This window comes from Aegilops tauschii, chromosome 6 (genome assembly GCF_002575655.3).
Source record: "Aegilops tauschii subsp. strangulata cultivar AL8/78 chromosome 6, Aet v6.0, whole genome shotgun sequence".
NCBI classification, from domain to species: domain Eukaryota; kingdom Viridiplantae; phylum Streptophyta; class Magnoliopsida; order Poales; family Poaceae; genus Aegilops; species Aegilops tauschii.
The window spans coordinates 461,767,163-461,783,423 of record NC_053040.3 but is presented as its reverse complement, the minus strand read 5'-3'; the positions used below and the strand labels follow the sequence as shown (position 1 = coordinate 461,783,423).

Below are 16,261 nucleotides of genomic sequence, written 5' to 3'. Positions count from 1 at the left end.
ATGGGCCAGCCCGGTCACTCACGCCCATGCGTCTCGATGGCAATTTGACGCAAAATGCGTCACATAGAAGCTCATGTGTGCATTTCTAAATAAAAAGCTCATGTGTTTCTGTGCTCGTGCAAAGAGAAGGCAGACGAGGCGCCGGGCGCTTGGGCATATGGGACGGTGGGGGTAAGAGCATCTCCAGCCGCGCCCCCAACAGCCCCCCCCTCCCGAGGCGAATTTGTAGCGCCGGTGGCCGAAAATCGGCCCAGTCGCATCCCAGGATCTCGTTTAGCGACGGTTTGGGCGAAATCCAGAGCCGGCGATCCCGCCCCGAACTCAAACGACCGGGTGTCGCTTGGGCGCGCCGAAGGAAGCGAAAAGCGGCGTGGGGCCGCTCTGTCGATGACTGGAAGACTTTTTCCCGCCGTTTCCTCCCGCTCCCCTCCTCTCTTCTCCATTCCTCCCGCCTCCACCCTGCCGTTCCGCCCGCCATGCCGCCGAAGAAGTTCGTGATGCCGCGTGCCGCGACCGATCCCGCCGCCGCCGCCCCGCCGAAGCAAAGGAAGCCTAGGGCTCCGCTGTCCAAGCCTCCCGGCATCACCAACGCCGAGTGGAAGGCGGATGTGGAGCACCGGGAGGCCGTCACCGTCGACAGGCGCAACAGGGCCAAGAAGGCCAGGGAGAAAGCGGCGCACGCTGCGGCGGTGGCGGCTGCGGAACATGCGGCGGCCGAACAAGCGGAGGCGGCGCGCGCGGCGATGATGAACCCACCCGGGCATCCGTACGCGGCCTGGAGCCAGCAAAGCGTCGGCTCTCCGGCCGGGTTCTCATCGTCGCCGCACCCATGGAGCACGCCGTCGCCGGGCTATGCCGACGGGGACACCCATGGTGGCTTCAACCCCAACATCACCTTCCCCCATGGGCGGCCCGTCCAGCGCACGCCCTCGCCCGCGTTCACCGACGTGCAGTACCCGCCGTACACGTACTCGCCGCCGGACTACGCAGCCTCATCGACGCCGCCTCTCCGCCGCGGCCTCTACTCACAAGCCTCTTCCTCATCGCATCTCGGCGACGCCAACACGACGGAGGCCGACATGGAGGACATCATCGCAGCCGGCTCGGCTGTGGCCGCCGCTTCCCCCGGGTTCGCTACGTAGGACCTCGCCGACGTGGACGACGAGCTCGACTACGGCGAGGAAGAGCCGGAGGAGGAGGAGGAAGAGGAGGAGGAGCCGGCGCCGACGAGGAAAAGCAAGAAGAAGAAGAAGAAGGCGGCCAAGTCCGGCGAGCCACGCATCAAATGGGCGTCCAAGGAAGAAGAGTGCCTCGCCGAAGCGTGGAAGGTCGTCTGCCTCGACCCGGTCACCGGCACGAATCAGAGCATCAAGACGTATTGGGACTGCATCAAGGCCGAGTTCGACGAGCGGAAGCTCGTCGACCCCTACTTCAAAGGCATGCACATGAAGCGGGGGTTGAAGGCGATGGCAAACCATTGGTTGCTCATTCAAACGGCGTGCAACAAATGGTATGGGATCGTCGAGGAGGTCGCGGCTCGCCCGGAGAGCGGCACCAGTTTCGAGGATCAGGTATCGCACGCCGTCCATGTTGCTACCTTTCGCCGCGCGCGCTCTTTCGCCTTTGTGCGCGCCCTGGGCGTGCCCTGGCGCGCGCTCTGGTGCCGACTGACATTTTTTCTCGGCGCAGCTGCTGCGCATGTTCGCCATGTTCCGCGACGACAACAGCGACACAGACTTCAAGTACCTCCACGTCTTCAAGCGGATCGACAAGTGCGAGAAATGGGCGGCCGTCCGACGCACCCTCGCCAAGGCCAAAGAGACATACAAGCCGGACGCGCCGACAGCGGGCGCGGCCGATGGATGCCCGGACGACAACAAAGGTGCCAAGAAGGCGAAATACGGCGAGACGGCTGCCGCGCGCGTGCAGGAGGCCGTCGAGCACTGCATCGCCGACGCCGAAACTAGGGCCGCCGAGCGAGAGGAGAAAACAGAGGCGAGGTGGGCTGTTTTGATGACGAACAGCGCCATCAAACTCGACTTGCTCCGCGCCAACACCGCCGCGAAACTCAAAGCTCAAGACGCCAAGAAGAGGAACAACGACTTCACCTTCTTGATGGGCGGTGCTGACATGCTCCAGAGCGGCGACGAGAAGCTCAAGGCGTGGTTCTTGGCTGAGCGCGGCCCCATCCTGAACCAGATACCGGCGACGCCGACGCCGCCGCCCAACCCGGCGGCTGATGACGACGAGACCAGGGCTGACGATGTCTCCGCCTCCGCAACGCCCAGCCCCACTGACGATGCCTCCGGCGCGCCCAGCAGCACAGAAGACGCGCCGAACAGCCCGGAAGCCGCGTCGATTCCTCCTAGCCCGCGTACGCCGACGACTACGCCGCCGGAGGTTGAACTCGACGCTTGATGTTCTCCTTCCGCGGCCTTCCTTTTTTGTACGCCGAACTACTGCGTGTCCTGTTATTTTGATCGCCGAACTGTGGCACCGAGTCTGGTTTGTTGTTTCTTTGAGCGAGAATGATGTTTTTCGAATATGGAGCGCCTTGGGGGGGGGGGGGGCCTGGGCGCGCGGCTGGGGAAAAACGAACCCCAAGGGCCGATCTAGCGCCGGCTCGCCCTCAGGCCGGTCTTTTTCGGCGCCCTGGGAGGCCGAATGGCTGGAGATGCTCTAAGGCTTGGGCTTGGGGTGGTGAGAGAAAATTTGAAGGGATTCAACCCAGAGAGAGAGAGAGAGAGAGAGAGAGAGAGAGAGAGAGAGAGAGAGAGAGAGAGAGAGAGAGAGAGAGAGAGAGAGAGAGAGAGAGAGAGAGAGAGAGAGAGAGGGGAGAGTGATCCCCATGGAATGATTACCCAAATCATATGGATATGTGAGTTCTCAAAAATAATGGAAAATTACATGGTTATGAAAGTTTAGAAATTACATGGTTATCTCTTTCTTTAGCCGGACCCCTTTTTAATACAAGGGTGGCAAAAAAGGTTAATTATTGAAGTAGTCAAGAGCTTGGGTTATACAAGCAAGAGCTCTTGCTGTCCTGGCTTGGTTTTAGCATGTACAAAATGAAGAGCCTAAAATGCACGGATAAGAGCTCCAAGTGTCTGCCAAAAAAAGGAAGGAGAGCTCCAAGTGTTCTGGTCACTTCTTTAGACTGGACATATTACATGCATTCAGGTGTACATATCTTGAATTTGCTCATGAAATTACATCACAAATCCTTTATTGTAAAAGACAAAGAAAAGACTAGGCAACTCTCTGTCTAGCGCCTCAAAACCATTTTCTTGCACCAGCAACCGTAGACTACCAGTAGTACAATTGTCAATGCAAATCCAACTCCAAAGCCTACACCAACAAAAAGCCATAACATGATATCATCAAATGGCGATCCTTCTTGCACAGGAGGTGGCAGCGACGAAGATAGCGAAGTCACGAATGTAAGGTTACATTTCACAAGAAGTGGGCACCCGTACAACCCTCTGTTTCCGCCCTGGAACGAGCTGCTGGTGAATGTGGAAAACTGGCTGCCTGAAGGTATCCTCCCACCGAGATCATTGTAGGAGAGGTTGAGCCACTCAAGTGTGGTCAACATGGCCAGCTCCTGTGGGATCTCCCCCACGAGACGGTTCCAGGAGAGGTCCAGTGACTCAATCCGGGACAACTGGCCGAGCTCGCGTGGGATCTTGCCTCTGAAAGCATTGTGAGACAAGTTTACCACGTGAAGGTACGTGAGGTTGCCGATTGACCGTGGGATGAAACCACTGAATCGGTTGCACGACAGGTCAACCACCATCAGGTCAGCTGGGACTTTTGCCACCCTCATGTATTGTTGTTTCATGGCCACATCGATCACAACCTGATAATCCGATCTTCCAGCTCGCGCATACACGTTATAATCATATTCCGCGATTCCATTTGAGTCCAAAACCATGGACCTGAAACTCTTGAATAAATATGGTGGTAGATCGCCGCTGAAGCCGTTTCCTGCAAGGTCAATGATTTGTACACTGGCGAAGTAACGGGCGCTTGAGTTCTTCTCCACAAGAGGGGGGATGCTCACCGGGCCATGAAAATTGTTGTATCTCAACACAAGTAGCTGAAGCTCCTGTAGCTGACCTAGCCATACAGGGAAAGAGTCCACGAAACGGTTCCCTCCAATGTCAAGAGCTAGCAAGTATTGGCATCGAGCCAATGTTCTCGGCAGGCGCCCCTGGATGTGGTTCCCATGTAAATCTACCAGCTTCAGGTTACATGATTCGTCGATCTCGTCAGGCCATGCTCCGTCAAGGCGATTTCCCCTCAAGTTCAACACAACGAGGTCATTGCAACCTTTCAGCAAATAAGGTGGCACCAACCCACTGAGATTATTGCCAGACAGGTCGAGTATTTGGAGAGGATGGTGCTTACGACATTCTGAGTAAGGGATAGGCCCACTCAGTTCATTGTTCGCAAGGTTGACGGAGTAGGCGACCTCAAATTGTCGGAGGAAACTGCTTGGAGGGATGGAAGAGAATTTGTTGTTGGAGTAGTCAAGATCGTACACGTCAAAAGGGAAAGGCACGGCGCCACCAAGCATATTGAAGCTAAGATCGATGATCCTTATATTAACATACTGCAGGCGCTGACCCACGGTGGTGAAGTGGTTGTTAGAGAGGTCTAAGTAGCTCATGTTTCTCCAAATCCAGTCAGGTATCTCCCCATGAATTTGATTGGAAGAGAGATCCAAATGTTGTAGTTCAGGTAGATATCTAATGACAAGGGGCAACCTTGTTAGGTTGCAGTATGCTAGATTCAAGCTAGTAATACTGTTGTTACTAGCATCAATTTTACTACCATCCCCGGAAGCAGATAACAAGGGATTATAGGATGCTGATATCATTGTAAGGTTCCTTAGCCTCAAGAACGGGTTTAGATCCACGGTGGTGAAATTGTTGTTGTCAAGTTGCAGGGTATGAAGAGCAGTGAGATAGGAAAAGGAAGTTGGAACTGCACCTGTCAGCTGATTGCTGCTCAAGTCAATGTCAGTTAGCTTAGCTGATGGATTCTGGAATTCCTCAATAGCACCAGAGAGTCGGTTCATTTGGAGGTACAATGTCTGCAATGTTGGCTGAGTGAACAAGGATGACAAAACTGTCCCCGAGAGTAAATTATTGCTTAAATCCATCTTTCTGAGATATGGGTACATATGTCCGTCAAGAGGAACCATCCCTGTAGAAGAAAATTGTTTAGTCATAAAACTGGTAGCCAAGGACCGTGTAAGTTCAGATTTATTTCTTAATTTGCAGTAACTTGTCACGCCCCAGGAAAATAAGACGACAACAATGAAAACAGGGTAGCTTGGCCTATGTGGTCATTGAACTCTCTGGATGTTGCTTGCATCTTGTAAAATTTGAATGAATAAAGCACACCGTTAATCTTGAAATATCACTGTCTATTTTTTTTAAAATAAACCATATGATAAAGCACAAGTCCTCTAGTAAAAGTGGCTATGGAATAATAATCTAAATATTCCAATGGAAATCCTTTAAATCAAAGACGGCCTAAATTTTGTAGTTCTTGAGTATTTGGTATAGGACATGGGTTTATTTTTTTTCTTGGCTGTGCATCTGGACATCTTGTTGGTGCAGGCTGGGTGTAATTGATATCTTTGAGATATTAATATATTCTCTTTGTCAAAAATAGAACATGGGTAGTTTTCTTAAATCTGCCCAAGACAATTCGTTTGTACAATTCTTTTTAGATAATGGAGAAGAGCACCTGTACGGGCTCTCCATTCAAAGATGCACACACCCCTTGTCTCCAAAGTCTTAAACAGTTTAGTTTTTTCCAAAGTATAAAGTAACAAGATAAGGAATTCAGGATACACTAAAACTCAGGTAGGACAAACATATTGTTAACCTGACACTTTTTTGGATATAGACCCCATATATTTTATTTACAGCTGTCATCGTATAATATTTGATAGCAATGTGATGTGCCTAGGAAAATGGGAGGATTCAACTGGCCCACATCGATCCCCCCTCCTTGCATCTATCCAGAAAACGATATAACAGACTTGATAGGTAGATGATTTAGCAAGCTGCAATCTTTTCAATAGTACCAACTTACCTGTGAAGTTGTTGTTGGCGAGCGATACGCTTTCAAGTCGTGTCAAGCTTGTAAGCCATGGAATCTGCCCAGACAAACCGGAATGCTGACAGTCCAGTATGATCAAGTTTGTCAGATTGCTGAGGGCCGAAGGTAGCCTGCCGGAGAAGCTGTTCCAACCGATGTGTAATTCAGTCAGTGACATGAGGCTCCCGATGGAGGTAGGGATGGCCCCAACGAGGTTTGTGCTTTCAAGGTCGAGAATCATAAGATTCTTTAGCCCAGTGATCCCAAGAGGGAACGCACTAGGCTCAAATCTGTTATCAGCGAGCACAAGTTCTCGCAACGAAGGGAAATTGGAATGAGTGAACAAATCAGGCAGAGGACCAGTTAAAGAGTTATAACCAAGATCAATCACCGATAAGGAGTGAAGTCTTGATAAGGATGGGTGGAGTGGACCAGAAAGGGGACATCTGTTTAGGCGAAGGATCTGAAGAAGGGGGAAGTGGTTGGCAAGTGCCTTGAAGAACTCCGGTGCTGTGCCGGTGATATTAACTTGCTCTAGATGGAGCTCCTTCAGCTTGCCAAGGTCGCTGGCTACTATGGTCGACGGACGGAGCTCCCATCCGTTGCGTCCAAGGTCGAGGGTGACCAGGTTGGTGAGCCGAAAGATATCGACTGGGACCTGAAAATCAAAGTTGCAACCTGACAGGTTGAGATAGGTCAATTGTGTCAAGCTCTGGAAACCAGAAACCTGAAGCTGGGAGCTGGTAAACGTGTTGGAGGCAAGGTTGAGGTATTGGAGAGAGGTAAGCCTGAAGAGGGAAGGGTGAAGTCCGCTGATATACAGGTTCCGCTCCGGGAGGTCGAGTGCGGTTACCCTCCCGGTAACATTGTCGCAGCCAACGCCCTCCCAGCGGCAGCAGTCTGTGCCCTCTGTCCACGAAGACAATGCTATGGTGGCGGCTGCCATGAAGTAGTCGTCTTTGTCGGTGAAGGAGAAGGAACGCTTCACGGTGAGAAGCGCGGCCGCCTGGTCCCTACGGCAGCGTGCAGGGACCTGCTGCGAGGCACTGCTGTTTGCTGAAAGGGCGTGTGAGCAATGCACTAGTAGCAGGATTTCTGCAAGGAAACCGAAGGTGAACAGTGAGGTGATATGAGTAGGCATTGCCGCTGGCGATTTTTCTGGACTCAAGAGAAGACGAGATGAGCACATATACTTCTTCTCTGCTGCATATGCATATATAGAAGATGGCAGGTGTGCAAAAACGTACATGCTAGTTGAGGGCATAATGCCCTGATTGAACCAAGGACCAAGCCCGCTTTATTATCTACTCCCTCCGTTCTGAAATATAAGTCTTTTTAGACATTTCAAATGGACTACAACATAAGGATGTATGTAGACATATTTTGAAGCGTAGATTCACTCATTTTGCTCCGTATGTAGTCATCTATTGGTACCTCTAGAAAGACTTATATTTTGGAACGGAGGGAGTACAGTATATGTACATCAGAGTCTTTGCTGTTGGCCCCATGTAACACAGTTGCGTTAACAGTTGTGGCTTGACGTGGAAAGCTAGTCTCCGCTCCATGCCCCGTTCTTGACTTTGGCTCGAGTCTTCGAAGGCTGCTGCTTCGTCCGACAATTCGATTGACGGGGAAAGCTAGTCAAGTATAAACGACAACCCGTCCAGCCGTGTGGACCACGCGTCTTCTTTCTTCGAAGTTCTTCGAATACTGTACAAGCACACGCAGGGGCGGTTGGCAAACGCGCAGAAGAGACTGTCCCGGCCAAACAGTGAAATGGACCAAAAAATAAGTAAATAATACTAGTAATACATTCAGGTCCTTACGATTCTCTATGTTGCTACAAGCTTCCATCATCGCCGGACTGGCCGCCGGAGAAAGTTTATTTCCTAAGCTTCATTTTGCTAAAAGTTTCAACCAATTTTGGACTTGTAGATAATTAGTTATGATGTTTTATAGTTTTAGGGTCTTTTCTGCAAAACTGTCAGTTATTTAAATTTGACCAAACTGTTCTTGACAATATTTCGGATAAGGTTGGCTACGTAGTAGTCTCTGATTCGTCGGTACCAATTCAAAATAAATTAAGATGTAACCGCCAGTTTTAGATCCAACGGCCAAAATCTAAACGTATCGATTCATTTAAGTGATCTAATCTAACACGTTAGGTCGAGATCGGACGGCTAGGGTTTCATCGAAGCTCACCATGGTGCTAGGTCGTCGGAAAGTCGCGGGAAAACTCGGGCGCAGCGCGACGGCTCAGATGTGGACGAACTCGAAGCTCCAGTGCTCCCTAGCGGCAGCAAGCTGGTGGTCGACGAGATGCGGATGACGGCAACAAAGCTCCTCATTACTAGGAAAAGGGCTATAGATAATATGGACACTAATGGCGCACCAGACATGCGGTGCGCCACTACTATATAGCAGTGGCGCATCGTGTGCTGGTGCGCCATTAATGTGATAGATACTAATGGCGCACCACAACCATGGTGCGCCACTACTAACAACTTTTTTTTTTCTTTTTTCCAAAAATAGTAATGGCGCACCGTGTGCTGGTGCGCCATTAGTGTGATAGACACTAATGGAGCACCACAACCATGGTGCGCCACTACTAACAATTTTTTTTCTTTTTTCCAAAAATACTAATGGCGCACCGGGGCACAGTGCGCCATTACTAGTTTTAACTAGTAATGGCGCACCAGTCACCCCGTGCGCCACTACTATCATTTTTTTTGCAAAACTACTAATGGCGCACCGCCAGCTGGTGCGCCATTAGTAACCAGGGTTACTATGGCGCATTTGTTGGTGGTGCGCCATTAGTAACCTGGGACCAGCTAGATATTTTGGACAGCCACCTACACACTCACTTTCCCCACTTCATTCTCTCCACCTCCTCCTCCAAGCTTGTCTCGGCTGCCTCCTCCTCCTCACCTCATTTGCACCATAGATTCATCCAAATTAAGTGGTTAAATTACCTTTTTTGATAGGTAAGTAAGGGGAAAGCTTTATTTATGTTGTAGATCTACTTTTTTCTCCCTCCAACAACATGCACATGCACTTTTTATGGCCTAGCTAGATCTATGTATGTTTGTGGTGTTGCATATGTTTGTGGTGTTGCATATATGTTTGTGTTTACAGGTACCGGTATTTGAAATGCGATAGTTGCCAATATTTTGCCGGAATGTTGATTCATTTCCGTTTCGGCGAGAATTTTGGCACTATGCATTCTTTTTGGTCCTATTTTTAGGCCAAGTCATGCCAAATTTTTTCTTGGTTCTAAAATATCGTTTTGCTCTACCCCGCAGGCGACCATGGTCCGCACGATGACCGAATGCATCGTCAATAGGTTTTTGAGCTCCGCGAAGGCCGAGATACTTCAAAATAACGAGACAGAGATAAGATGTCCGTGTCGAAGATGAAAGCTGAGGAGCCTTATGGACCCGGATTCCGTACAGGTGCGGGACCACCTGCTCTTGCGTGGTTTCATGGATGGCTATCGGTGGCAAGGTGATGAAGATGATTATGAAGTCGTCCATGGGGGCCGGCCGGCAAGAAATGAGGAAGGGCAGCAAGACAACCACGGCGAGTGCGGGCGAGAAGACGAAAAATCTGCAGGATATGATCACGAAGTAGATGCAGTACACAGTCATCATGTAGAAGATGCCGGACATGATGATGAGGAAGATGCCAGAGCAGACGAAGGGCATGATCATGAAGATGAAGATGCCGGAGCAGACGACGATGGACCATCGATGGGCTGGGTGTAGGACCCTCATATTCAAGAGCTGCTTCTCAAGCAGACGGATAACGCAAAAGCTGCCGCCCGAGAGAAAGCCAAGCTGGATCAACTGGAGATAGACGTGGTTACTCCATTGTATGAAGGATACAGGCCCGAGGATACCCGCTTGAAAGTAACGCTCATGGCTCTGGAGATGAAGGTAAAACATAAAATGACCGACGCATGCTTCGACGAGAACATGTCATTCTGGTACGAACGTCTTCCCAAGGGGAACAAGTGCCCGACCAGTTTCGAGGAGGCAAAGAAAATCGTGTGTCCTCTGGATTTACCGCACGTGAAATACCATGTGTGCATGAACAATTGCATCATTTATCGGGACGAGCACGCGGAGTCTACCATATGTCCGGTGTGCGGCGTCACTCGATACAAGAAGAGGAAGAAAGCTCCTCGAAAAGTGGTGTGGTACTTTCCGATCACTCCTCGTCTGCAGCGGTATTTCGCGGACCCTAAGGTAGCAAAGCTCTTGCATTGGCACGCGGATAGGGAGGAGAAGAAGCAAGAAGATGACGCAAATGATCCGAAGATAAATAAAAAAGACAAGATGCTGAGTCACCCTAAGGATGGGAGCCAGTGGCAAGCGTTGAACTTCGAACACCCAGAATTTGGGAACAATCCAAGGAACATCGTGCTGGGCGCGAGCACCGATGGAGTCAATCCGTTTGGTAGCCAGAGAAGCACACATAGCACCTGGCCTGTGTTTGTGTGGATGTACAACCTCCCCCCTGGTTGTGCATGAAGAGGAAGTACATTCACATGAGTATGCTAATTGAAGGGCCGAAACAACCAGGGAACGACATCAATTTGTATCTGGGGCTGCTGAAAGAGGAGCTAGACACGCTGTGGAAAACGCCAGCCAATACGTGGGATGCCACAGAGAAATAATATTTTCCTATGAGAGCCGCACTGCTCACGACGGTGCACGACTATCTCGGTTACGGATATGTCGCGGGGCAGGTGGTCCACGGATTTTCTGGATGCGTCAGGTGCATGGATGACATAACGTATCGCCAGCTAGATAGAGATCCCGGGTCTTCGAAAACCGTGTTCATGGGACATCGAAGGTGGCTTCACGACGATGACTCATGGAGGAAACGCAAGGATCTGTTCGATGGTGAAACCGAAACCTGAAGACGCCCGCGTACGAGGAGCGGCGAGGAAATAGACGAGCTGTTGAAAAATTGGAAAGATTGCCCACTGTCGGGAAAGAAGCAAAAGGCGCCAGAGCCGGGAAAGAAGCAAAAGGCGCAAGAGCCGCTGCTGAAGGTATGGAAAACGAGGTCTGTTTTTTGGGACTTGCCGTACTGGAAGATCCACCGTGTGCCTCACAGCCTTGATGTCATGCATATCACGAAGAACGTGTGCGAGAGTCTGCTTGGTACCCTGCTCAACATGCCAGAGAGGACCAAAGATGGGCCGAAAGCAAGGGCAGACTTGAAATCAATGGGCATCAGGGAGGAGCTTCACACTAATGATGATGATGATGAGGCGAAGCAGGATACGGAAAGTCGTCGCAAAGGCAAAAAGGCCAAGAAGACTGGAAATGACTTCCCTCCCGCGTGCGTCACTCTAAGTCAGGAGGAGATCGATCAGTTTTTCACCTGCCTCGTAGGAGTAAAACTTCCTTACGGTTACGCGGGGAAGATAAGCAGATACCTAGACTCAGCGAAGCAGAAGTTCAGCGGGATGAAGTCTCACGACTGTCACGTGCTGATGACGCAGATACTTCCAGTTGCAATCCGTGGGATCATGGACGCGCACGTCCATGAAATGCTATTTGGCCTATGCAACTTTTTCGACGTCATCTCTCGGAAGTTGGTTGGCGTGAGGTAACTCAGAAGGCTATAAGAAGAGATCGTGGTGATACTATGCGAGCTTGAGATGTACTTCCCGCCCGCATTCTTCGACGTTATGGTGCATCTGCTGGTCCATATCATGAAGGATATCATCCAACTCGGGCCGACGTTCCTGCACAGCATGATGCCGTTCGAAAGGATGAATGGTGTCATCAAAGGATACGTTCGCAACATGTCACGTCCAGAGGGAAGCATAGCCAGGGGCTTTCTGACCGAAGAGTGCATCTCCTACTGCACGAATTATCTAGGCATCGAGAACCCCGTTGGTCTGCCCGTCAACAGGCACCTCGGCAGGCTCGCTGGATGGGGTCACCGTGAGGGTCGCCGCGAAATGCATGTCGACTTCGAGGGTCGACTCGCCGACTTTGAAAAAGCAAACCTAGTCGCGCTACAACACATAGACGTGGTCGATCCTTGGGTGGTAGAGCACAAAACCTTTATTGAGAAGACGTACAATGACCGAGGCCAACAGAGGACGGACGGAGATATAATCAAAGAGCACAACTCATGTTTCACGCGTTGGTTCAAGCAGAAGCTTTTGTCGTACCCTTTACATGAGGATTCTTCCGCGGAAGAACAACTCATATTCGCCTTGTCATAGGGCGCCAAGCACAACCTGATGACGTATGAGGCGTACGATATCAACGACTACACATTGTACACCGAGGGAAAGGACATGAAGAGCGATGGTTATCAGAACTTTGGGGTAACGATGGAATCCTACACCGGTAACAACAAGGACAGATACTACGGAAGGATCGAGGAGATCTGGGAGCTGAGCTACGTTGGAGAGAAGGTCCCGATGTTCCGTGTCAGATGGGCCAAGAGCGTCCTAAAAGAAGACTGGTATTTCACCACCATGGTTATACCCGAAGCCAAATCCAAGACCGCGGGCGCAAACGTCACCGCGAAAAATGAGCCATGGGTACTGGCTTCCCAAATGGAACAATGCTTCTTCATTACCGACCCGTCAAAGCCCAGTCGTGTTGTCGTGAGGAGAGGCAAAAGGAAGATCATCGGAATGGATGGAGTCGCCAATGAGCAAGACTTCGACAAGTACGGTGACCCGGAGATGGAACATGACGACGACGATGAAGTACCAGCATACACCACAAGAAGAAGCAGGACCACCCTACCTAAAGGACGTCCGTTCAAGAGAAGAACTACATTTACGAAAAATAAGGGCAAGAAGATTGTGAACAGATAGCTAGCTAAGATCGATTGTATTTAAATTGTAGCCTTCATTTCTTGATTGTATTTCGACATATTGAAATGATATTTCTTCTGTTCTAGTGTCCTCATGAATATTTATTTATGTTTATTATGGTATTGAATTTCTAACTCACAAAAAATATTGAATTTGTTAATATTTTTTGAACTCATGAATATTTTTAAATTTCATGGGCACTTTCTGAATTCATGAATATTTTTTCAAATTTGATGATATTTTTTCATATTCAATATGAAAAAATATTGAATATTCATGAGGACACTCGATCTCGATCCCCCTCCATCTCGATCGCTATCCCCCCTCGCCGCCGAGCACCCCCCACCCTCCCCCGCTCCACCGCCGCCGCCGACCCCCCGCACCCTTCCCCGCTCCACCGCCGCCGAGCACCCACCGCACCCTCCCCCGCTCCACCGCCGCCGCCGACCCCCACACCCTCCCCGCTCCACCGCCGCCGACGACCCCTCGCACCCTCCCTTGTCTCCTCACTCGGTTCCCCCTCCCCCCCGAGTGCCATTGCTATACAAAAAAAACGATTACTAATGGCGCACCTCTATGGGGTGCGCCATTGCTATTAAAAACAGATTACTAATGGCGCACCCCTCTGGGATGCGCCATTGCTATACAAAAAAAAGATTTCTAATGGCGCACCGCGTGTGGATGCGCCATTGCTATTAAAAAAATTCTAATGGCGCACCGCTCGGGGGTGCGCCATTGCTAACCCTTCCCCCACTAAAATCCCCAGTCCTTTCTATCTTCCCCATCTCTCTCACCCGCCAGCCCCGACCCCCGACCCGTACTGCGCCGCCGCCGCCCCCGCGCCCCCGCCGCCTCCCCCGCTCCGACCCTCGCGCTCCGTAGTCTCCCCCCCTCCGCCTCTTCTTCCTCGGGGAAGCAGAGCCGAACTCGCCGCTGTAGACGTGCTCGCCCGCCCCTAGTAGACGTGCTCGCCGCTGTAGACGTGCTCGTCGGGGCCTCTCCTCCGACGTCACCGGTGAGCCACCACGCCCTGCCCTCTCCCTCTCTGCTCCTTCCTCCTTGCCCTCTCCCTCTCTGCTCGATCCCCTCTCTTCTCTGTCTTCACCTTCTGTTCTTGCCTATGAGGTGTTTGATTAAATGTCAATTCAAACGATTGATGCAGCCGTGTCCACCGGAGCACCACGACTGCGTCTGCGACCTCATCTCTGCTCCGCCGCCGTCTACGACCTCGTTTGCGACCGCGTCCATCGAGGTGAGTTCTTCCATGGATCATTTTTGTTTCTTTAGTGAACTGGTTGTATCAGTTCTAAACTGTGCTAGTACATGTTTCTTCCCTCACTGTGCTAGTAGCAGTATAGCAAGAACAATGAGGCATTTTTTGTTTTTTTTTCTTATGGAGGTTAATTGTTGGTTGGTAGCAAGCAGATCCATGCTGCTGTTGTACACAATGGTATGATTTTGCTTCATGTTCTCGCGCCACTAGTAGCAGTAGTAAAGACAGAAGATGCTCTGTCTTTCTCATTAGCACTCAGTGTATATGAACAAGTCCAGTTTGTGGTCAATTTATTTACGAAAAAGAGAAGAGGAGGTCTGCCCTTAATTTTGCTGCTGGCACATGGATGGATTTGTATGTACGCAAATAGTTGCAATGTATGTATAATGGCAGGACAAATCTGTATGTATATGTATATGTTTTTGAGCTTCTTCGCCGAAGCTTGTTTGTGTTTTGTTTCTCTGGATGCTTTGGTTCCTTCCAAGTAAAACAAGTATACTTCTCTACTATTAGGAAGTGCTTGATAAGTTTACTCGTTTCTCTGTCAGTAAGTTTTATGCCTACTAAGAACACTTGCAAATGGTCCATATCGGTGCTAAACTGCTAATGCCTGTCAGGCTTGGCTCACTGATGTTGACAGCGTATGATTGCTCTGCTCAGTATCAAGTTAACAAGACTAGTTTATCCTCGCACAAAGTCTGCCAATCTTTATAATCCCTAGTTGCAAGGGGACAAGTTACTGAACTAGCAGTAGATGTGCATATGCCATAGAACTTCTACTGTCCTACTCCTACATGCTCTTTATGTAGCTACAGCCTACAGTCAGCACTATTCTACTGTTGAAATCTTGCTGCCACTTTTAAATATGTAATAGTCATTGGTACCCCAGTTATCTGCTTGATGTATTAGTAGCTTAGAAAATAAAACCATCCACTGTTTTTTTAACCTTTCCCCAGTGTTACTTTTTCTTTACATAAACTGTATGCATGTTGAATTATATACCATGACCAAGTTTTTGGGTGACAGCTAGTTTGACTATTTGTCTTAGAGTTCTGTGTTTCTGGTACCTACGATTTTAGTGCAATACTTTTTTGGTCTGTACTTGCTGGTTAAAGGTGGTTGATGGACAAACAATTAAATCCAATCAATTTTCTCCAGCACTTTTTGGTCTGTACTTGCTGGTTAAAGGTGGTTGATGGACAAACAATTAAATCCAATCAATTTTCTCCAGCACTTTTTGGTCTGTACTTGCTGGTTAAAGGTGGTTGATGGACAAACAATTAATTTTTTGGTCTGTATCATAGCGAAGAAGTTTCAGTAGCCAAGACATGAAGCGGAGAGTATTCATAAAAAAAAATTTAGAGTAGATGGAGCTTCTTTCTTTTAATTCAAACAAACTACTACTATTGATTGTTGTGGTTGCTCAACAAGTTATCTCTCATTTAGAGTAGATGGAGCTTCTATCTTTTTCATCTCGTTTAATAAGTGGCTAATCATTTGCTATCACTTGGCAAAAATGAAAAGAAAGGAAAGAACCGTTGTTTGTAGGCAATGTGATGTGATTTCAATGTGATGTTGACAGTAGTTAATTAAACCTGCTGCTGTTGCTGTTATGCCTGTATTCACTGCTGCTGCTGCTGTACTTGTGATGATGCTACTTGTGATCTTCTGAAATGACCCATTGGCGACTTCATTACGCGGGGATAATGATTTTGCAGGTACCTCAAGAGGCCCTTGAGTTTGCCGGAATGTCGATTAACTTCCGTTTCGGCAAATTCGGGTACTCCATATGTCCTATTTTCAGCAAAGGTCATGCTGAAATTTTCCGTGAATTTTAGCATGACTTTGCTAAAAATAGGACATATGGGGTACTTGTGACTAATGCATGGGCCGGGGTATCTTAGTACATAATTAAGTAGGATCCTCTTTGTTTATTTGCCTGCGTAATCTCACGATTGGAGCTGGGGGCGGCCACGTGTGAGCCATCCACGAGCCGTTGACCTCGCTCCTGTCCT

The 16,261-nt window shown here is 49.5% G+C and overlaps 3 protein-coding genes across 3 annotated transcripts; 1 reads left to right on the top strand and 2 right to left on the bottom strand.

Moving 5' to 3' along the window:
- Nucleotides 1-476: 476 nt before the first annotated feature.
- LOC109732479 (uncharacterized) lies at nt 477-2,418 on the top strand. Its single transcript, XM_020291649.1, has 3 exons — nt 477-1,097; nt 1,143-1,571; nt 1,690-2,418. Exons 1-3 carry the CDS (start codon nt 477-479, stop codon nt 2,416-2,418), a joined length of 1,779 nt encoding a protein of 592 aa, XP_020147238.1.
- A 577-nt stretch (nt 2,419-2,995) lies between these two features.
- Nucleotides 2,996-5,236, bottom strand: LOC109764204 (receptor-like protein 34). Its single transcript, XM_020323056.4, has one exon. The coding sequence runs from the start codon at nt 5,234-5,236 to the stop codon at nt 3,266-3,268; it is 1,971 nt and encodes a 656-aa protein (XP_020178645.3). The 3' UTR covers nt 2,996-3,265.
- Nucleotides 5,237-5,947: 711 nt separating this feature from the next.
- Nucleotides 5,948-7,366, bottom strand: LOC141026188 (receptor-like protein Cf-9 homolog). The gene has a single exon (XM_073502178.1). The coding sequence runs from the start codon at nt 7,364-7,366 to the stop codon at nt 5,948-5,950; it is 1,419 nt and encodes a 472-aa protein (XP_073358279.1).
- Between the last annotated feature and the right edge of the window lie 8,895 nt (nt 7,367-16,261).

Excerpts from the sequence above, each read along its gene's own strand:
- LOC109764204 (XM_020323056.4), bottom strand. The coding sequence starts at position 5,236 with ATGACTAAACAATTTTCTTCTACAGGGATGGTTCCTCTTGACGGACAT.
- LOC109732479 (XM_020291649.1), top strand. The coding sequence starts at position 477 with ATGCCGCCGAAGAAGTTCGTGATGCCGCGTGCCGCGACCGATCCCGCC. Across the intron at positions 1,098-1,142 it reads ACATGGAGGACATCATCGCA|GACCTCGCCGACGTGGACGA; the intron begins GCCGGCTCGGCT and ends TTCGCTACGTAG. Across the intron at positions 1,572-1,689 it reads GCACCAGTTTCGAGGATCAG|CTGCTGCGCATGTTCGCCAT; the intron begins GTATCGCACGCC and ends TTCTCGGCGCAG.
- LOC141026188 (XM_073502178.1), bottom strand. The coding sequence starts at position 7,366 with ATGTACGTTTTTGCACACCTGCCATCTTCTATATATGCATATGCAGCA.